The sequence below is a fragment of the Dermochelys coriacea genome, chromosome 2 (genome assembly GCF_009764565.3).
Source record: "Dermochelys coriacea isolate rDerCor1 chromosome 2, rDerCor1.pri.v4, whole genome shotgun sequence".
In the NCBI taxonomy this organism is placed as follows: domain Eukaryota; kingdom Metazoa; phylum Chordata; order Testudines; family Dermochelyidae; genus Dermochelys; species Dermochelys coriacea.
The window spans coordinates 230,171,279-230,194,112 of NC_050069.1; the positions used below are offsets into that span (position 1 = coordinate 230,171,279).

At 44.2% G+C, this 22,834-nt stretch overlaps 1 protein-coding gene across 6 annotated transcripts in view; it reads left to right on the forward strand.

Annotated features, from left to right (window-relative positions):
- The first annotated feature begins 663 nt into the window (after positions 1-663).
- The window catches only part of PTER (phosphotriesterase related), a 36,594-nt gene continuing 14,423 nt past the window's right edge, over positions 664-22,834 (forward strand). Inside the window, exons 1-3 of one of the 6 annotated variants that reach the window (XM_043509388.1) lie at positions 2,127-2,262; positions 4,143-4,197; positions 19,286-19,767. In XM_043509388.1, the coding sequence (XP_043365323.1) occupies positions 19,336-19,767 (432 nt within the window). In that variant the 5' untranslated portion in view covers positions 2,127-2,262; positions 4,143-4,197; positions 19,286-19,335. Of the gene's footprint in view, positions 706-1,122; positions 1,216-2,123; positions 2,263-4,142; positions 4,198-19,285; positions 19,768-22,834 lie in introns of those variants that run through there. The other 5 variants (XM_043509387.1, XM_043509390.1, XM_038392498.2 and 2 more) reach the window with 5 other exon arrangements.

Below are 22,834 nucleotides of genomic sequence, written 5' to 3' on the forward strand. Positions count from 1 at the left end.
ATTTTTTCCTCAAAGATCATTCTAGCCTCTCTTTTTCTCTACTAACTCTGCCCCGTTTTCGTTCCCAGCCATGTCCTTAAAACATCCCCTTCTGGGCATTCCCTCTCCCATATACTTACTTCTTCATTACCTTCCAGAAAAGGTGAAAATTATCTATGAAGTAAGTGCCATAACATAGAATCACAGAGATGTAGGACTGGAAGGGACTTCAATAGGTCATCTGTCCGGAAGCTCCCGCCCGCCTTCTAAAGGAGAGCAACAAAAACCCTTAATGGTCTAGAAGACAAGACCTATTAGGAAAGATTGAAAAAACTGGGTCTGTTTAGTCTGGAAAAAAGAAGACTGGGGCGGGGGTGAACATGATAACAGTTTTCAAGTACGTAAAAGGTTCTTACAAGGAGGAGGGAGAAAAATTGTTTTCATTAACCTCCGACGCTAGGACAAGAAGCAATGCGCAAGGGAGGTTTAAGTTGCATAATTGGAAAAACTTCCTTTCAGGGTAGTTAAGCACTGGAACAAATTACAGAGGAAGGCAGTGGAATCTGCGTCACTGAAAGTTTTTAAGACAAACACCTGCCAGGGAGGGTTTAGTTATTACACAGTCAGGCTCTGAGTGCGGAGGATCAGACTAGACGACCTCTCAAGGTCCCTTCCAGACCTACAAGTCTATGATTCCCAAGGTACTGCAGTCCATTGGGTCACAAGGTTGGTAGCCCCAGACCGGACTGTCGGTGACACACCAGGATGAGGCAAAAAGAAAAGGAGGACTTGTGGCACCTTAGAGACTAACAGATTTATTTGAGCATAAGCTTTCGTGAGCTACAGCTCACTTCATGGGATGCACTGACGAGGCAGAGAGCCAGTGTCATCCCCCACAGGGCCCAGCCAGCAGGCACATTGAAGGCCCATGAGAAAGGGGCAGAGGGAAGCGGCCCCAGAGTGCGCAGTGCCATGACAGGGCGCAGGGCACCCACCGCAGTGGGCTCTGCCTGCGCTACTGCTACGCCAGGGGCCACATGAAGGGCGAGACCCCGGCAGGGGCCAGGGAGCCGGTGGCCGGCCGCGGGTGGGGACGCCCGGCCTCGGCGCCCGTCCAAGCACGTCACCGGGCTCCTCCCGCCCGGGGGCCCCAGCCGAGAGGCGGGCGGGCGGGCGCGGGCTGGGGAAGCCACGCCCCGGGCCGGGAAGGCGGAGCGGAAGGTCGGCGGGCTGGGGGTAAGCGGCGTGAGCGCGCCCTAGGGAGCGGGGTCCCCGGTGTCTGCGGGCCCGGCCCGCACAAAGTCCCGGCGCCGCGGCCGCGGCCGCCGGGCAGCGAGGGGGGTCGGCCCGGGACAGCGTCGCCCGCCGTGGGGGGCGGGAGCCGGTGCTGCGGCCGGCACCCGGGTGGTTCCGGTGTCAGGCGCCTTGCGGCGGCCAGAGCCACCCGCTCGGGCCGGGCGTTTCCTGCTGCCGCCCCCGCCTGGCTGCGGTCCCGTCCTGCAGGTTCCGCTGCCCTGCTCCGAGCAGAGCCGCTGGCAGGAGCCGGGCCGCGGCCTGTCCTTCCCCTTCGCTGGGGCGGCGTGTAAACCCTGCTCGGAGCACGCCTGAGCTCGGTTGTCGCTTAACCCCCCTCCCCCCCCCCCGCCATGGTGTGAGCGAGGCAGTAAATTAGCCAGCTTGTGCCGCCCCACACAGTGAGTCAGTAGCCAAACGGAGATTAGCAATCAGGAGTTTGATTCCCACTCCTGTGCTTGGACCACAGCCTGCGGAGTAACGGTTCCCTGCGTGAAGTTGATTAATATGTATGGGGTTCAGGATCCTGCTTTGAAACACTGTAGTAGTGGCACCCATGCCTCTACCTGTGGGGAGGAAGCTAAGGAGGACACAGAAGGACTGGGCAGGTCTGGTAGGCTAACAGGAAATACCTCTCGTTCTGGCCTAAGAAGGTGCCTGCCATTTGGACTTTCCCCAAGAGACAGGCCATTTAGAGGAAGTAAAAAGAAAAGGAGGACTTGTGGCACCTTAGAGACTAACAAATTCATTAGAGCATAAGCTTTCGTGAGCTACAGCTCACTTCATCGGATGCATTTGGTGGAAAAAACAGAGGAAGTAGTGAACCATGCTGGGAGCACACAGTAGGATTGGAAATGTCTGGAGCAGTAGAAGCCAAACACGCATACCAAAGCTCTTTGGCCAGGAGAGACGCAGCTCTGTTGGGAGTGGAGTACGTGGGTGTTTGAGGAAATGAAAAGAGTACTAACTGCAACCTGGGGGCTGGCATATGTGAGTACCCCTCTGTCCAGGAAATCAATGACAGTGGGGTGGTAGCAGTGTTGTGGCAGAATGAGAAATGGTGGTTGAATTATTGTCAAACCAATAAGAGGTAATTGCTGCACTATGATCAAAGTGACTCACTGTCCTTAAAAAAGAAAAGGAGGACTTGTGGCACCTTAGAGACTAACAAATTTATTTGAGCATAAGCTTTCGTGAGCTACAGCTCACTTCATTGGATGCATTCTTAGTGTTTTGACACTTTAGTACTCATGCAGCACTGGCCAGCTAAGCATCAGGAAGGAACATCCCTTCTCTAGTACGTATTCAACTTTGGCACAGAGAAGCAGATAGTTTTTACAACCTAGACTTCCTGGTTGACAACCTGGGCAAGGCATCGCTGCTAATGGTCAATGCTGTCATAAGGTTTGCAAGGCCATTATTTTATGAGGGGTTTAAGTCTAGAACCCCAGAGCAGTTAAATTACAGTCATCATTCCTGCTGTGGCTCCCATGTGGAGATGGCAAGCCAAGGAGCAGAGGTGGGTCCCATTAAATAGCCTGGAACTTTAAAAAAAAAAAAAAAGGAGTACTTGTGGCACCTTAGAGACTAACAAATTTATTATTTATCGAATGCATTTATCGGATGCATCCGATGAAGTGAGCTGTAGCTCACGAAAGCTTATGCTCTAATAAATTTGTTAGTCTCTAAGGTGCCACAAGTACTCCTTTTCTTTTTGCGAATACAGACTAACACGGCTGCTACTCTGAAACCTAAAAAAAAAAAAATCACAATATTGCGAGAGTGTGTGTCCAGACCATTAAATGGATAGCGTAGCATCTGGTACCTCCCAGCTTCCCACAGTGGTGAGGGCATCTCCCAACTTTCCTGTAGAAGGTTACTTTGGAAACAGAAGACAGTTCTTCAGAGTCCCAAGGACTCTGCAGTGGAGGTGATCAGTAATGGCTACGTTATAATGTGCAACCCTTATTGACATGCATGGCTATCAACATAAGTAAGTAAGCCATCTCAGTGGGGTGCTCTTCTAAGGAGGGCTGGGCCTAGTTGGTACATGAATGCAAGCTCTTAAAGGAAACCTTAGGTGTTATGGGAAGTAGTGTTCTTCCTCTTTAATTAGGGCTAACTAAGTGAATATCCCAGCATGGTTTTAGGGCAGTCTGCTGTTGAAGACATCATCTTTTGGATAGAAGCAAGGTTCTGACCATTTGTGGTCATTAAAGAATTTTATGGTACCTCTTGCAAGAGGAGGGATCTTAGCCTTGGCTGAATTTCTGTTGGACAATTGTATTCTGCCTATCTAAACTTACCCAGGAGTTTGTTACATATGGCATACTTCATTTTCTATCCTCATCTGTTCTCTGGTGTTAAAAGGTTGCAGCCTTCTGCCTTTCAGGGTGGCTGCATTGGAGTGATGGGTGAAGTAATTCCTGTAATATGCATTTTTGTATTATTCTGTCAGGTACTTTGGGATCATTGAATTAAAGACACTACATAAATGTCAGTTATTATTATTAACGCCTTTCTTGCATTTGGGGATTTAAACAGGCATAATGTTCTCCCTAGTGTCACCATTGTCATATTCACTTTTGTTGTTATAATCAGAGATGGCAACAATGGCATTCAGATGCTTAATTACATTTCATAAAGGTGACTAGTGCTAATTTATAAAAAATGTAGTGCATAATGCAACAAAAATTAGCATTACTGCTTCCTTCGTTGTTAACAATCAATTTCCAGACCTATTGAGGCACTTGCTCATAAGGTACCTAAAACCAGAGTACACTGGAGGTACAGAATACTGAGTGAGTAGTGTACTATTAGGGGATTGGTGTCTGTAGACCGCATGAGTATTTTTTTCTGCTTTGATTTAGGACTAAGATGGTGTCCATACAATAGGGCAAGATCAAATACCAGTCAGAACACAAGATAGGTATTTTGTAGTCTAAGAGGAGCAGGTTTTATTATCAGTTGATCCCAGATGTGGGGGACAGGGGGATCTAAGAGTCCCACCTCTTCAGGGTTAAAGAGAGGGGAAAAAAGTTTCCCCACTTTTCCTTGCTTATAGTTTAAAGCTCAGCCAAATCTCAAGAGATAAGCATGTGAAAAATCACTCCTCCTAATGCTACTCCCATATTTCAGTCCCATTGGGAGTTTAAGGCATAGGGCTTGTCTACATGGGCAGCGATCAATCCATCTGGGGTCAATTTATCGTGTCTAGAATAGATGCAATAAATGGTCCACTGATCGCTCTAGTGACAACTCCGGTACTCCACCTCAACGAAAAGCCAAGGGGAAATAGACGGGAAAGTGTCTCCCGTCGACACATTGCAGTGAAGACACCGCTGTAAGTAGATCTAAGTACATAGACTTCAGCTACGTTATTCACATAGCTGAAGTTGCGTAACTTAGATCAATCCCTCCTGTAGTGTAGACTAGCCCATAGGGTGGCATTTCTCAACCAACTTTTCTGGAGAAAGTAGACCAAAGAACCAAGCTGTTTCCTGGTCTCAGCCGTGCTGAGGACTTATAAGGACTGTGACTTCCTACTTCTGCTTTTTCAGCATTTGATCCCTTATATGGAAGTATAAGAAGAGGGTCCCCAGCTGTTTCTGTTCTCTCCTGAGTATCTCTGCAGTGACTCAGAGGTTCTCAGGACAAATTTTTTGGTGGCCTCAGAGTGCAGCCACCAACTCTTGCTGGTGGCCGCTCTCACACTTCTTCCTAAAATACTTAATTAGTTTTAGGAAAAACAAATATGCATATATACATGTCCAAATCATTGTAATTTATTTATTGCAAGTAAGTCTGTTGTGAAAAGTAATATTAACAAGCATACAAGTATTGCTTTTCACAGCAGATTTACTCAGGCCTGTCAAACCTGGGGACAAATTAAGCCCTGGGTGGGGGGTGGCAGTGGGGCCCAAGGACAGTGGGGGTGGGGGAGACAGTTGGGGGCTGGAGCCTGAAGCCCTGTGGACAGAGTCTGCTGCCCCGCCACCTCAGGGCTGAAGCCCAACGCCTGAATCCCACCGCCTCTGTGAACTTGAGAAACTCACTGGTTGCATGGTTCTCCAGCATTGTGCCCCAGGTGTCTCCACAAGAGGAGTAGGGCCCAACCACTGCTGGTAGCCTCTGCAATCAACACCAAGGCAGTGTATCCAGGAGCAACAGTGAGGGGCTACTACTTTGCACCCCCCCACACCTCCCATAACAGTCCAAGAGGCTGTGGCCGAAAGCGGTGGCTGCATTTGAGAAACACTGGACTAGAGACAGCTGAGGCTGTATTCTAAAATGAAAGGCAGTTAACTGTTTTCTTGCCATGGTCTGTACACCCTATGACAGATGGGAAGCTTAAAAATTCTCCACCATCAATTCAAACTCTGGTGTAGATTTTGACAGCTGTAATCTTCCCTTACTGAAAGAGGTGGCTAAATGTTGTTCAGGTAGGCCTGAAGAGCAAGAGATTCTAAAGAACCTTAGTCTGTCACAGAAAATTAATACTGGCTAGGACACAGAGGTTGTGCTACTGTACTCTTGGAAAAATACTTGCCTGTGTCGTGAGATGCTCAATTCTTAATTTACCTCCTCTCCCCCCCCCCCCATTTTCTTCCTGTCTCAAAGTTTTGGCCATCATGTTCTTCTCTATTGCTTTCCTTTTCCATCTTGGAGCTTGGGTGTCCAAGCAAAGTGCAGTAACCTCCAGTGATATGAAACTAAGGAGTTATAGTAAGTTTCCTTAGCCAGTTCTTGCATGAGTCCTGATGGATCACGGATTCAACAATAACTGGAAAGAGGCCTAAAGATATGGCAAAGCAGCTGGCAGCCTGATTTTGGGGGGAAAGACGTTTCCAAACGGACTCTTTCCAAATTATATCCCTGTTAGATATTTGGTGGTGGCAGCGATAAGTCCAAGGGCAAAAGGTAAAATAGTTTGTACCTTGGAGAAGTTTTAACCTAAGCAGGTAAAAAGTAAGCTTAGGAGGTTTTCATGCAGGTCCCCACATCTGTACCCTAGAGTTCAGAGTGGGGAAGGAACCTTGACATGGTGGCAGAGCGGTGGGATCAACTTGAAATCATTTTGAGATCAATTTGAGATTTTTTTGAACCAGAAGCACAGATTTTGAAAAGGAAATAGTTTTTGTTTTTTTTTCCTTTGGGCTGCTGGAAAGCAGGTTTTAAACTGAAAGCAGTTAGTTTTTTTTCTCTGCTTGGGGGCCAGAACAGAGACAAAAGGGAATTGTCTTTTGTGAGCTGGAGTTTTCCCTACCTAAAGGCAGGTCAGTTAACCTCCTGCAGGGAAATTCACCAGTCTTCGCAGACTTGAAGAAGTTTTTTTTTTTTTTTTTTTAACCTAAGAGCAACTGGAGGGTTTTTCTGCCTATTTCCCTGGAGACAAAGGTGTTTTGGGGGGGGGGGGGTTTGGTTTTGCTTTTTTTTTTTTTTTTTTTTTTTTTAAGGATTTTTCTGTAGGCTGACAATCACTATCAGAGAATATAGGTATCCTATTACAGCACAGCAAAATTTTACAAGCCAAGTTTTTTTTGTTTGTTTGTTTTTATTTCTAATTCTTGGGTGTAAAGTTAGTTTGAAAAACAGAGAGGTTAGGATGACAGACTCCACAGTTCAGCAAAAGCTGGAATTAGCCAGATTTGAGTCTGAGGAAAAACAAAAGGAATATGGAAGACAGAACTCATACGGATGGAAATGGAGGCAAAGGAAAAAGAGAGGAAGCATGTAGAGGAGGAGAAGGAAAAAGAGGAAGCATGCACTGGAGATGGAGAAGACAAAGACTCAGTAGAATGAAGTGAGCTGTAGCTCACGAAAGCTTATGCTCAAATAAATTTGTTAGTCTCTAAGGTGCCACAAGTACTCCTTTTCTTTTAACAAACCCTAGCAATCCTTCTCCAGGTACCACTTCCCATCCCAGAAAGTTCCCCACCTACAAGGCAGGCGATGATACCGAGGCCTTCTTAGAAAACTTCGAAAGGGCCTGCCTTGGGTACAGCATCTCTAATGACCAATACATGGTAGAGCTGAGCCCACAATTCAGTGGACCCTTAGCTGAGGTGGCGGCTGAAATGCCTAAGGAACACATGAACAAGTATGAACTGTTTAAAACCAAGGCGAGAGTCAGAACGGGTTTAACACCCGAGCATTCCCGTCGGCGGTTCAGAGCTCTAAGGTGGAAACCAGACGTATCATTTACCCGACATGCCTATCACATTGTGAAACATTGGGATGCCTGGATATCAGGAGCAAGTGTTAAATCTCCAGAAGATTTTCCCTTCCTAATGCAAATGGAGCAGTTCTTAGAGCATGTTCCTGAGGAAATAGAAAGATACATCCTAGATGGGAAGCCCAAAACTGTAATCGAGGAGTGGGAGATTGGAACCAAATGGGTGGAGGTGGCAGAAAAGAAAAAAACTGGTCGCAGTTAGAGTGGATACCAGAAGGGACAACCTCAGACCCCACCCTACTACCGGGGGCAAGCCTAAGGTCCCAACTACCCCCCAGGAACCTGCCACACCGTTCTCCAGCAACCCACCTGGCCCCAGTGATCCGTCAGCTGGACGATGTTTTAAATGTAACAAGCTGGGGCATGTAAAGGTCAACTGCCCCAAGAACCGGAGATTCAGTTCATTGCACCGGAATCACACCAGAGGTCCTCAGGCCCAGATAACTCCCAGATACCCTTGAAGTGGAGGGAAACTGTGAGTGTGGGCGGGAAGAAGGTCACCGTGTGGAGGGACACTGGAGCACAAGTGTCAGCTATCCATGCTTCCTTAGTGGACCCCAATTTAATCAACCCAGAGATCCAAGTGACGATTCAACCCTTCAAGTCCAACTCTTTCAATTTGCCTACAGCCAAGTTGCCTGTCCAGTACAAGGGCTGGTCAGGAACATGGACTTGTGCAATCTATGATGATTATCCCATCCCCATGCTGTTGGGGGAAGCCTTGGCCAATCGTGTGAAGCTAGACAAGAGGGTGGGAATGGTCACCCGCAGCCAGGCTAAACCAGCTGTCACGCCTAGCTCTGTTCCGGAAACTTCTACCAGGACCCGGTCAGAGGTGATGGACTCGGACCCCAGGCCAATGTCTGCAACAGCAGTAGTGGATCCAATCCCGGAGACCCAGACAGAGCCAGTCCCAGAACCAGAACTGGCGGAACAGCCAGCACCAGACCCATTGCCAGCACTGAATCCAGTACTTGCAACCCCAACACCAGAGGGCCCCAACGAACCTGAACTGGCAGCAGCCAATAACCCTACACGAGAGGCTCAGCCAGAGCCCGAACCTCAACATAGTGCACCAGCGGAGAGCGGTTCACAGTCAACGGAAGCAGCCCCATCCCCTACATTGCTTCCAAAGGGACCAAGCCTAGGTCCACAATCCAATGAGGAACTGATGCCTCCAGCATCAAGGGAACGGTTCCAGACCGAACAGGAAGCAGACGAAAGCATCCAGAAAGCTTGGACAGCGGCACAGAGCAACCCACCGCCTCTCAGCTCTTCTAATCGATCCAGGTTTGTTGTAGAAAGAGGACTTTTATACAAGGAAACTCTTTCTGGTGGACACCAGAAAGACTGGCATCCTCAGAGACAGTTGGTAGTTCCAACTAAGTACCGGGTCAAGCTCTTGAGCTTAGCCCACGATCATCCTAGTGGCCATGCTGGGGTGAACAGGACCAAAAATTGTTTGGGGAGGTCATTCTACTGGGAGGGAATGAGCAAGGATGTTTCTACCTATGTCCAGTCTTGTGAGGTATGCCAAAAAGTGGGAAAACCCCAAGACCAGGTCAAAGCCTCTCTCCAGCCACTCCCCATCATTGAAGTTCCATTTCAACGAGTAGCTGTCGATATTCTGGGTCCTTTTCCAAAAAAGGACACCCAGAGGAAAGCAGTACATACTGACTTTCATGTATTTTGCCACCCGATGGCCGGAAGCAGTAGTTCTAAGCAACACCAGGGCTAAAAGTGTGTGCCAGGCACTAGCAGACATTTTTGCCAGGGTAGGTTGGCACTCCGACATCCTCACAAATGCAGGAACTAACTTCCTGGCAGGAACTGTCGAAAGCCTTTGGGAAGCTCATGGGGTAAATCACTTGGTTGCCACTCCTTACCACCATCAAACAAATGGCCTGGTGGAGAAATTTAATGGAACTTTGGGGGCCATGGTACATAAATTCATAAATGAGCCCTCCAGTGATTGGGACCTAGTGTTGCAGCAGTTGCTCTTTGCCCACAGAGCTGTACCACATCCTAGTTTAGGGTTTTCACCATTTGAACTTGTATATGGCCGCGTGGTTAAGGGGTCATTACAGTCGGTGAAGCAGTAATGGGAGGGATTTACACCTTCTCCAGGAACTAACATTCTGGACTTTGGAACCAAACTACAAAACACCCTCCGAACCTCTCTAGCCCTTGCTAAAGAAAACCTACAGGATGATCAAAAAGAGCAAAAAGCCTGGTATGATAAACATGCGAGAGAGCGTTCCTTCAAAGTAGGGGACCAGGTCATGGTCTTAAAGGCGCTCCAGGCCCATAAAGTAGCAGCGTCGTGGGAAGGGCCATTCATGGTCCAGGAGCGCCTGGGAGCTGTTAATTATCTCATGGCATTCCCCACCTCCAACCGAAAACCTAAGGTATACCATATTAATTCTCTAAATGCCCTTTTATTCCAGAGAATTAGAAGTTTGTCAGTTTACAGCCCAGGGAGGAGATGACCCTGAGTGGCCTGAAGGTGTCTACTACAAAGGGAAAAGTGCTGGTGGCGTGGAAAAGGTGAACCTCTCCATGATCTTTGGGCGTATGCAGCGACAGCAGATCCAGGAGCTGTGCACTAGCTATGTGCCGATGTTCTCAGCCACCCCAAGACTGACTGAGCAGACATACCACTCCACTGACACAGGTAATGCTCAACCAATTATAGTCCAACCTTACCGGGTGTCTCATCAAGCTAAAACTGCTAACGAACGGGAGATCCAGGATATGTTACAGATGGGTGTAATCTGCCCCCCGGCAGTGCATGGGCATCTCCAGTGGTTCTAGTTCCCAAACCAGATGGGGAGATACGTTTCTGCATGGACTATCATAAGTTAAAGGCTGTAACTCGCCCAGACAACTATCCAGTGCCACACACAGATGAACTATTAGAGAAACTGGGATGGGCCCAGTTCATCTCTACCTTGGACTTAACCAAGGGGTACTGGCGAGTACTGCTAGATGAATCCGCCAAGGAAAGGTCAGCCTTCACCACGCATGTGGGCTGTATGAATTTAATATACTCCCTTTCGGGCTGCGGAATGCACCCGCCACCTTTCAAAGTCTTGTAGGTGGTCTCCTAGTGGGATTAGGAGAATATGCAGTCGCCTACCTTGACGATGTGGCAATATTTTCGGATTCCTGGGCAGAACACCTGGAACATCTACAAAAAGTCTTTGAGCGCACAAGGGAGGCAGGACTAACTGTTAAGGCTAAGAAGTGTCAAATAGACCTAAACAGAGTGACTTACCTTGGACAGCAGATGGGTCAAGGAACTACAGGCCAAAGTGGATGCTATCCAAAAGTGGCCTGTCCCAAAGACAAAGAAACAGGTTCAATCCTTTTTAGGCTTGGCCGGTTATTACAGGCGATTTGTACCGCAATACAGCCAAATCGCTGCCCCACTGACAGACCTAACCAAAAAGAAACAACCAAATGCCGTTCAGTGGACCGAAGAGTGTCAGAAGGCCTTTAATCAGCTTAAAGTGACACTCATGTCTCACCCTGTGCTAAGGGCCCCAGACTTTGACAAACCATTCCTAGTAACCACAGATGCGTCTGAGCGTGGTGTAGGAGCAGTTTTAATGCAGGAAGGACCGGATCAAGAATTCCACTCTGTAGTGTTTCTCAACAAGAAGCTGTCTGAGAGGGAAAGCAACTGGTCAGTCAGTGAAAAAGAGTGTTACGCCATTGTCTACACTCTGGAAAAGCTATGCCCATATGTTTGGGGATGGCGTTTCCACCTGCAAACCAACCATGCTGCGCTACAGTGGCTTCATTCTGTCATGGGAAATAACAAAAAACTTATTCGGTGGAGTTTAGCTCTCCAAGATTTTGATTTCAACATCCAACACATCTCAGGAGATTCTAACGAAGTGGCTGATGCACTCTCCCGTGAAAGTTTCCCAGAATCAACTGGTTAAAATCGTCCTTGAGAAGTGGAAAATATTGTTAGTCTTTATATACTTGATAGTATATTTAGAGGTGCAGGTGTCTGTGGGAGAACTGTGGGACATAGCGTGGTGTAGACACTGCTATAAATCGACTGTATTACATCAACTTCAGTTAGGTAATTAATGTAACTGAAGTAGCATAATTTAGGTGAACTTACAGCTTTAGTGTAGACCTGCCCTTAGTATTTACCTGTAACTCTAACAACACAGAACTCTTGTCCATTTAACATGGGTTTGATAACCATCTGCAAGGAATGGTCCTATTTACCATTTCAATACTTCCCTAATATGTTCTTAAAGGTTGATTGTTAGGTCACTTTAGCCTGCTGGTTGCCTAACCCTCGCTGGCTCAGTGTCACGCATCCCTGTTTATCAAAGTGGTGTGATGCCTCTGGATCCTGCTCAACTCTGAATTAAGCTTGCATGACCAGTTAGCATCAGGTCCTAGTTTTGAAAGCAATAAATGGATCAAGTTCTAGGTACATTAAAGACTGAATTTTAACCTGTGAACCACAGTGACAGCTATGTTCTGCTGGGACATAAAGCCCAGGATGAGGTGTGAGAGAACTGGGGGCCAAAGCATTGTTGGCGAAGGGGATTTAGCTAAGGAACAAACTTCCAGAAGAGAACAAGCGAATCCAGAGTTTATCCTTAGGAACTGCTTCAAAAACCTTCCTCTTTGAGAAAGTCTTTCAATCGTAAAAATGACATAACACTGACATCCTCTTCCACCCAATAAATCTTTACTAACCAGAGGGGAAAAAATAGGGAACGGGGAGAATTATTAAAATATATATTAAAAATCAAAAACACAAACCCTACCCCAAGCAGATTTGTTACCCTGAAAAAGGAAAAGTACCAAAGACTCCATGAAGTTTGCTAGGGACTTCACTGTTGCTATTGATTTTATGTGGAAGGCACTCAGATACTATGGTGATGGGCAGCAGTATAAAACTCTAAGATAGATATTGGGATGTATGATAACTTCAGTAATTTTCTCAATTTTATAAGATTACTCTGGTGTTCTGAGCCAAATATTTAGGGGTGATTAAATTATATCAGATACATTCTCCTAGCTACAAGAGATTCATTGATTCTGCTAGACTCTGCAGTAATGCAAACAATAGCATGCTTCTCTGTGCTGTTACATTTTACTTGTATAGTTTCCTACAGCAAAGGTGGGCTGCATAATTTGTTTACACACACAATATTTTTAAAAGTGCCAGTAACACAGTGAGAACAAATGGTATTACAAAACTGCTGCTTGGTGTTAGCGCTAACTAGTATGCATGTCTCTTAAATTCCTGAAATCTATTAGGTTAATTTATTATTCATGTATTAAATGTTTCTATATGTTTAGGCTTCTCCATGTTCCACTGAAATCATTAGGTGCAGGATCGGATCTTTAAAGCATTTGTCTCTTTTGTAAATAAATACGTAACCTGTGTTATGTTACATTTCTTGTGTTTGTATGATTATGTAAGGAAAGATTCTATTATAATGCTCATGGTGGAACAAGGCAACCCTTATTTCCAAAACAGAAAGTGAATTAATCTTTTTTAAAATGTAACAAATAGCTACTGAGCCATGCCTATTAGATTTCATGCATTTTCTGTCACAGCAATCTGGATTTAGAGTTATAATCTCACATTTTAATGTAATGACAATAAAATGATTTCCGTGCAAGTCTAGAGAGACTCCGTGCTAGTACTGTTAAAATGTGCTTACTAAGTCAAAACAATTGCAAGCATGTGGAGACTATGTTTATGTAATTATGTTTTAGCAATATGAGATTACCATAGGAAACAAGAAATTCCAGTTTAGGGAGACTGCTCATTACAAGACTATTATAACGACACAATGACAGAAGTGCATGTTCCAGATGGGAAAACAACAAAGGGCCAAATCTTGCCATTGGCATTCAGGCAAAATGGTTGTTGAACTCAATGGAGGCTTTGCCTGGGTAAGGACTGCAGGACTTATTCCTGGTCTTTTTACCAGTGGGTCCCATAGCACTCAGTCATACCTCTAGGAATGATAACAACTGCAGTGTTTAGTGTTTAGTAGCAGGCTAAATTTTGTGCACTGTACAGTCGATTGTTGTAAAGGTTCACTTAGAGTTACTATAATAAACTCTAGCTATTTCAAGACGATAATGAAAAACTGCAGTCCTTAGTTGCACGGACTCATTGGTTTTTTTAGAGAAATAATAGTTGCTCTATCAAAATGTGTATACACTCATTTAATTTCAGAGACCATCATTTATGTGTTTATACAGAAGCACAATAGGGTTCTGGCCCATGACTAGGGCTCTCTGGTGCTACCGTAGTACAAAGAATAATTTCAAAACAGTTTTTAGAAATTTCAATCTTTGTTTCAATATCTCCAGACCAGAGCTTGCCTCTTCTCTCTTTCTCTCAGTGGAAGTGGCCATTTTACTGGTGCTTTCTGGAAGCAAGTTAGGATTCAGGAAATGCAGCCTGCCATTGGCACATGTAGGAAGTGCACATTCAAGTCCTGTTATGTTAGCGGCTATACTAGTAACTATTTGTATTTTTAAAAAAGACTAGCACTAACATAATAATTTTGGCAAAGCTGATTCATTCATTTCCTGTGCCTGCTCCGTCAGTTTGATGAGTTGGCAGCTTCCTGCAAAATTTTATTTTAAATTCTTTTTTCATTCTGTTTAACACAGCTTGTTTCTTTAGTGATTTACTCTTCTTTCTAATTAGTGGTAGTGATTAGAATGATATTATGCAGTAGTTTTCCTTCAAAAGTTCAGTGTTCTCTACACTGAGGCACAAATGTGATTTCTAGCTCTGTACTCGGCAGATCCATGGAAGCTGGGATGGGGAAGGAATCCTTTACCTCAGACTTCAGATCAGCATTTAAGTTGTTCCATGGCTGTTAGTGCAGCCTCAAAGAGGCACTTGGGAGATATTTGAATTTTTAGATCTATTTCCTTCCCCAACTCCTCTTCGAACTAGGGCTCAGGGAATGGAAGTGTCTCTGTTTGTCTTTGAGGACTCCATCCATTGTAGGGAGCCCAGGGAGTGTCCTCTAGTCTTATTATCTAGGTTGGGAAAACCTACAATGAATTGATTTCAGAGTGGTAGCCGTGTTAGTCTGTATCAGCAAAAACAATGAGGAGTCCTTGTGGCACCTTAGAGACTAACAAATTTATTTGGGCATAAGCTTTTGTGGGCTAGAACCCACTTCATCAGATGCATGAAGTGGAAAATAAATGAGCAGGTATAAATACATTAAAAGATGGGAGTTGCCTTACCAAGTGTGAGGTCAGTCTAACGAGACAATTCAATTAACAGCAGGATACTAAGAGAGGAAAAATAACTTTTGTATTGGTAGTGGTAATGAGAGTGGCCCATTTCAAACAGTAGGGGGAAATTAGGTTTAGGTTTTGTAATGACCCAACCACTCCCAGTCTTTATTCAGGCCTAATTTGATGGTGTCCAGTTTGCAAATTTAATTTCAGTTTTGCAGTTTCATGTTGGAGTCTGTTTTTGAAGTTTTTTTGTTGAAGAATTGCCACTTTTAGGTCTCTTGTTGAGTGACCAGGGAGACAGAAGTGATCTTGGACAAGACATTTAAAATGTGAATATTTCACTTAATGAAAATGTGTAAAGTAATTATAGAGCCTCAGACAAAAGGTGCTATAGATCTCTTGTATCTCTTTTAGGTTTGCATATATGCAGTAATACAGAATCTTAAAAGTCAACAGTTTAATCCCTGTTACAAGAAGAATCCAACATTGGAGCAGATACTTCTAGGCTTTGTTTGGCAGAAATCACCAGACAGCACCTATAGGCTATAAGTGGATCACACACACAAACCTGGGTCTTCACAGAGGTCAGGCCAGATTAGTGAAGATTAATCTAATGTATCTGTGCCAGAAAGGAATGAGCCGCAAACTCATCTTGAAAATCTACATACATATCAAAATAGCTGTCTGAAATCAAGCAGAAAGCTTGATTCAATGAGAATAGCTTTTGTTGAGTAATATATTATAACATGAGTAAAAATAAAATAGAAAAATGTAGAAAAAATAGGAAAATACCACACTCTAATTGTTAATTAGCAATTTTACCATGAGAGCTGCTTTTTCCATTATACTCAGGGCCAGCCTTGGGTGCACAACCACCTAAGGTGCCATGGTCAAGGGGCAAGGAGTGGGGTTGGCCTGGGGTGCGAGGCTGCGGAAGGGAGCTTGGGGCAGTGCGGGGGGAGGTAGCAGGAGGGTGTGGGAAGTCCAGGGAGGCAGCGGAGGCCAGAGGGGATGGATGGGGAGGCAGCAGGGGAGATGGGAGGAGGAGTTGGGGGAGGCAGCAGGGACCAGAGGCGATAGGGTGGGGGCCAGGGATGATGTGGGGGAGCTCAAGAAGGGGGTGGAAGCCAGGGGCAGTTGGGGGGTGGGGATCCTGCAGGAGCCTGGGGATGTGGGGCCGGGACCAGGGGAGGCAGCAGGAGCCAGGGGCAATGTGGGTGAGGGAGAGCCTGGGGAGGCAACCGGGGCTAGGGATGCCAAAATACAAGTTCGCCCAGGGCACTATTTTCCCTAAGGCCAGCCCTGATTACATTATAATTACTTATTCAAACATATTTATGAAAAGGTAGTTTCATCAGGCTAAAAACTGCATTTTGAAAGGAGGCTGTGCAGAAAAAATCATTTGAAAGTATGATTTTATATGGAATGTAAATACCACTGGTTATGCTGCCAGAAGAGGACTAAATATTTAAGACAATCATCTTACTCTCTTTGCCTGGACTGTAGGAATGACAAGAATGACTCAGATCATTGAATCTTTTCCAAAATAGTGGGCTGGTCTACAGAACACCAACTCTAATCAAGAACATTCGATTAATGATGAGGTCAGACAACTTGATTTTAATCACAACCAGCCACAATTACTGAAAGAGAAAGATGTTTTGCTTTTAATGATTCACACGAGTGCAGTCCCCTTCAAACTCTTACCCTGGGTGACTTTATTTGACAAATACCAGCTCATTATATTAATAAATTAGGAGTCTGTTTTAGGAAAGCGACTCTTCCTGTTCAGTCGCAAACAAGTCAACACAATGACCCACCAGGAGCGCTATTATTGTAATCCCATATTATCGAAATGTCCCCAAGTAATGTTTTATGTTAAGTCTACTATATACAGCACAACCACTTCTACTGGCATTTACTCTTTAAATTCATAGCAGAGCAGTCCTTTCTAATTGGGATTTTCATACAGTGTCTTCTTACACACAGGACACACAAATATAGTAAATCAACCATATCTGTCTCTTAAGGCTGGCCAAGTTTCATAACTAGGTTAACCACAGTCACTGAAAACTTTTTACTATACAGTGTCCATTTCTAATCTGTAGAAACTGGTATTTTATGTTTAGATGGGAACACTATGGGTAGCTCTTTGTCACTATGAAATGGTGTTACTCATAGTACTGTCGTACTTTGTTTAGCTCTAAAGATCAGAGATCTAGACATTATTAACCCCGTTAGGGCTAGGGCTCAGTGCCCTTTTGACTTTGTTCTTCTGTCTCATTAATAGATAGAAAGTTAAACATAAAAAATCTGCTCTTAGGGCTTTACCAGTAACAGACCCGTGTTTATGATATAATTCACTGAAAGGGAGACAGAAAGGGAAAGACCTCTCTCTTTAATCAATAATGTGTGCTCCAGTTAGTCCTATCCTCTGGACATCATTAAACATGTATTTTGTTTCATAACTCATGATTTTGTTTGACTAGGAATTATAACTACATATCCTCAAGCCTTTGCAGCTAGCATCAGGCAGATCTAACTTGAACTGGGTAGTCAGCCTTGTTTAGTGTTAATATGGGAAGTAAACTTAAAAAGAGAGGGAGAGAGAAAGAGAGAGAGTTGCTGCTAATTCTAACCTGTAGAGATTCAGGCTGCATTTTTACAGATTGGAAACTTTGACGTGGTCCAGTTGTAGGTAGTAGCCTTAAAGAATATCATAGTAACTGCCCATTTAATGGCTAAAGGTATAACATAACATTGTTTAATCCAAATTAGCTGAAGAAAAAAATATTGAAGGTTCAGCCATATAAAAAAAATACTAGTCTAATCACCTCAGATAAAAATATTTTCCCAGTGAGGCTTGGGAGAAGTAGAATTGGATCTGAATTTCTGCTGTAGGAATTCCGGCTGTTCAGGAGCCAAATTCCCCTCTCAGTTACACTAATGTAAATCCAGAGGAACTGCAATGGAGTTATTCCACATTTACACCAGTGTAACTGAGATCAGAATTTGACCTCAGGTTACTAAAATAGGTGGAGATTGGCCCCCCCCCAAAATCCAGACACAGTAGGGCAAACAAGTGTCCAAACATAGGCAAATTCCTGGGCATGGAAAGAGTATATTCAATCTTGGAAGATAATGATTTTTTTAAAAATGGAAAGTATCAGGCAAGTAATATTCAGCCTTGATGCCAAGTATGTTCAGCTGGTGGCTCAAGCTGACAAAATGTGACAGATGCTGGGGAGCAGAGAATCCTAAATGAACATACAGTGGTTGCTATTAAAAAGGAAACATTTGTCTTAATGGAATATTGTGTTACCACAATAAATTGTGATTTTTTTAAATTGTAATGAGAATTTTTTACATTGTAAATATCTTGATATAAATGTAACTTTGAATTTAGCTTTATTTCTAATGCCAATCACCATACTAGAAATGACAATCAAAGAGCAAGGGGACTAGGACACAAGGGTTGGAACTAACAAATAGTGTCGGACAGTGACATGACAGGGTGCTAAATACAGTAGAAATGCTGCTGGGGTACTGGATGGCTCAGGGAGATGAATAATGGAAATGTCACCTTTCTCCTCTAGTGCAACTAGAGGATTCCATCACAACTCCAAAACTCCTTCCACACTTTGGGTGCCAAAAGCCCCAACTGCCTCCTGCCTAATTGACAGAACCTCCAGCTTTTCCCCTGACAACTTCTATAATGCTGCTGCTTTTTGTCAATGTGAAAATCTGCACCACACTGAAAACTGAAAGTGTGTGAACAGTTTTAAATAATTGATGTTAATGAGAAAATAAACATAGTTGTGCCAATTGCATTATTCATTTCCCTATGTAATCTGATAAAAATTTCCATTCTGGAATTCAGAGTAGCAGCCGTGTTAGTCTGTATTCGCAAAAAGAAAAGGAGTACTTGTGGCACCTTAGAGACATCCGATGAAGTGAGCTGTAGCTCATTCTGGAATGTATTTGGATCTGCCATTGAATTTCCAGCCTGCTGTAGAATCTAGGGGGCCTTCCGGTAGAATTCAGGTCCAGCTTTCTGCCAGTTACACAGGCTCTTGCCTAAAGTGGCTCAGAACACCAGAAAGGTTTTGGCAAATATTTGGTGAAATTCACAGCCATAGAAGGGTCTGGAGGGGATGGACTAATGAAGAAACAGTGAAAGAACTGGGCCAAATGGAGCTACAATAACTGCTCTGGGAGTGATCCCAGTAGGAGTGACCCAGGGGAGGATAACTGGGAGTAACGGTTCAAAAGGAAAATGTAGGCTGAATATCAGGGAAAATTCCCTGCTAGTGAAGTCTGCTAAACTGTGCGATAGTTTCCCACAAGGGAGTAAAGGAAGCTCCATCTTAAAACGAGACTGGACAAAGTGTTTGAAAATATATCGTAAGGAACAAGCTACATTGGCATTGGGAGTGAAATTCCTATATTTTATAGGAGCTTTGTTGCTTTTTATACAAACTTTTTTCATGTTTTATTTCCCTTCCTCTTTTCTAGCAAATGCTTGTTTAGAATCTGGATTCTTTCCTTATAAAAGAAGAAAAAAAATGCCTTCCCTGGGTGGGAAAGTGCAGACCGTGTTGGGCCTTGTGGAGCCAAGTCAGCTTGGCTGCACCATGACCCATGAACACTTGTCAATGAACTACAGCTGCTGTTATGTCCCGCCTTCTTCAGACCAAGAAGCTTTGTCTGATGGGCCCATTGAGATGAAGAACTTGTTTTGGATTAAACAGAATCCCTACAGCCATAAAGAGAACCTTCTTCTGTATCAGGAAACAGATGCTGTAAAGGAAGAGCTATTACATTATAAGGCAGCAGGTGGTGGGACTATAGTGGAAAACACAACCATGGGTATCAGCCGAGATGTAAAGACTTTAAAGAAGCTTGCTGAGGAAACCGGGGTCCACATTATTGCCGGGGCTGGGTTTTATGTGCATGCCACTCATTCTTCTGAGACACAAGCTATGTCAGTGGAGCGGGTAAGTACTAACAAGTAAATAATAAAATAGTGCCCTACTGATAATGTACAGATGATAGGAGATCAGTGACAGGTCACGCACAACTTGACAAAAACCTAAATATACTCTTCTTGAAAACCTGTGCAAACAATGATAATTGTGTTTGTGTAAATTGTATCTGCACCCAGTATTGCCACTCTGATCTATCAGCATTTCTATTTTCTTTTAAGGGTTTATTATGACCTAACAGTGAAAAATGACTACATGTGTACAGCATCCTGGCACAGCTGTGAAAATTTTCTTTTTACAAAATATTGGGATGGAAATAGACTAATGTCCCGTCTACTTTTCTTGTCCCTCTTTTCAGCTAATCCATCCCAACTAAACACCCAAAAGGTTTTTAAAAAGAAAGTAAATAAACAATTGTGGCACTAACAAGCTATTTGCAAATCATCCCTCTGTTCACTCTGCCTGTAGGTTATATAATTTTCCCCTACCCTTTGACTGACTAAGGTCTTTGGAGCGGGGACCACCTCTGTTTGTACATCCCTGGGACACGGGGTCCTGAGCATGGCTGGGATCCCTATACATCACCATAATAAATATCCACTCAGCTGTTCTTAAGCTGATATGATGAAGGGAGAGGGGAACTCTCCAAGGCAGAAGAGAAATGAGCAGCCCACAGAGTGTGCATGTACTGATCTGAGCTGAAACTAAAAACATTTGCTATATTTACAAAAGAGTAAAATTAATTTTAAAAGCACAGAGATAGATACTCAGCAGGTGTTAACTGACATACTTCCATTGAGGTTAGCATCATTGACCTTAATGATTTAGGTCAACTGAGGAGCAGCCCGAAATTGTTCGCACTGGTGCTATTTCTCAAAACTATGCATGAGTTTCTTAGTTAGCCATCCAGAATAGGTGGGCCAATTTGAATGGATCCATAGGGTAAAAGTTCTCTAACTGTGGTTCATGGACCACTGGTGACTTACAGAGCGCAGTGTGTGCAGTGTTGTTGAAGCTATGTTGGTCCCGGGATATTAGAGACAAGCTGGATGAGGTAATATCTTGTATTGAACCAACTTGTGTTAGTAGAGAGACAAGCTTTCAAGCTGTTCTTAAGAATGCAGTGTAGTCTGCAGTCCGTTCCATCAATGCTTAATCCAGTCCAGGCTGTTGACAGGTACCTGGTTGAATGTAGATGTCTGCAGCGATTGATCAATGAAAAATGATCAGTGATTCCATAGATACACTGATATGGACATTGTGGTCTATCTTTTTGTTAAGATACAGCTAAATAAATGGAAAGTTTTGACATTAGTATTAGTTAAACAAGGGAGAGATTTAGTGTCTCCAGCAATCCATGCCATGATTGCTTAAACTGGACAAGATTTAGGTAAGCCACATGTTGGGAACATTGCAACACAAATGGTATTCTTCAGACTGCCATAAGGAATTCTAAGAACTGTATTCTGTTGCACGTTACCCATTCTTGTTAACTGCTCAGTTGTATGCATGAATTGGAAGGTTTAAAATTACAGTGCAGAAGTATTGGGGCAGATGCTCAGGTAGTCTCAGTTGTCATAGCTTTATTAACTTCAGTTTACACCAGCTGAAGATCGACCCCATTGTGTTGTGTGTCCATGTCCGGGAGAGAGAATAAAAATGAATGACAGATTCACTTGACATAGAATTTGTTTGCTAATGTTCTAGTTTTAAGGTACAGTAACTCCTCGCTTAATGTTGTAGTTATGTTCCTGAAAAATGCTACTTTAAGTGAAATGATGTTAAGCAAATCCAATTTCCCCATAAGAATTAATGTAAAGGGGGGGGGGGTTAGGTTCCAGGGAAATTTTTTTTCACCAGACAAAAGACTATATTATATATATGTATACACAGTATAAGTTTTAATTTAATTTAATACTGTACACAGCAATGATGATTGTGAAGTTTGGTTGAGGTGGTGAAGTCAGCGGGTGGAAGAGGGTGGGATATTTCCCAGGGAATGCCTTACTGCTAAATGATGAACTAGAACTCAGCTGAGCCCTCTAGGGTTAACACATTGTTGTTAATGTAGCCTCATACTCTACAAGTCAGCACTAATGGAGGGAGGGGAGATAGCATGGCAGACAGAGACACACACCCGGTGTGTGGGAGAGAGAGAGAATGGCATTGCCCCTTTAAGTACGCTGACCGCCACTCTAAGTACATTGCCTTTTTAGATCAGGAGGTTGAGACAGCAGCTGCTGCCTGCAAGCTCCCTCCGTCCTGAGCCTTGTCATGAGTCCCCCCTGCACCGCCCACAGTCTATGGAGATAGGGTAAGCGGGTGGTAGGAGGGGAGGGGGACACCCTGATCTTAGCTCCCCCTCTGCCCTCCTCCCATGCCCCCCAGCAAGCAGGAGGCTCCCGGGAGCAGCTCCAAGGCAGAGGGCAGGAGCAGCACAAGGCAGTGGGAGGAGGGACAGCTGAACTGCCGGCAATTGGTAGCCTGCTGGGCGGCTGCCACACAGGGAACTTAGGGGAGCGGGGAGCTGATAGGGGGGCTGCCGGTCAGTGGACAAAGCAGGCAGCTGCCAAACGATGTTATAAGGGAGCATTGCACAACTTTAAACGAGCATGTTCCCTAATTGATCAGCAATAAACGGGACGACTTTAAGTGAGGAGTTACTGTACTAGCTTCTAGGTTAATACAGCCTTGTCAGACCTTTTTCTTTCCTTGTTTACTTTATTGTTAGTGTGCCCTGAAATCATGATTCCATATTAAACATTTAGGGCCAGATATTTAAAAGGTCCTCAACCTCGGTTTTGCACACACAAATGTGTGCCTGTTTTTGTGGGGGCAAATAATGACATCAAGAAGTTTAACTACCTGATCATATTTGCAGGTGTCTACATGCCATCATCTGTCCCTGTAGAATTAAAGGCTGCTTTAAAAAAAAATTCACCCTGAAAGATTGTTGGCCAAATTTTATTCTTGGTTACAATTCAGAAGTCAGAGAAATTACTTCAGATTTACTCTGGCATATCTGAGAGCAGGATTTGGCCCAATAGTTGCTCCTCAAGTCTTGACAACTAGAATCTTC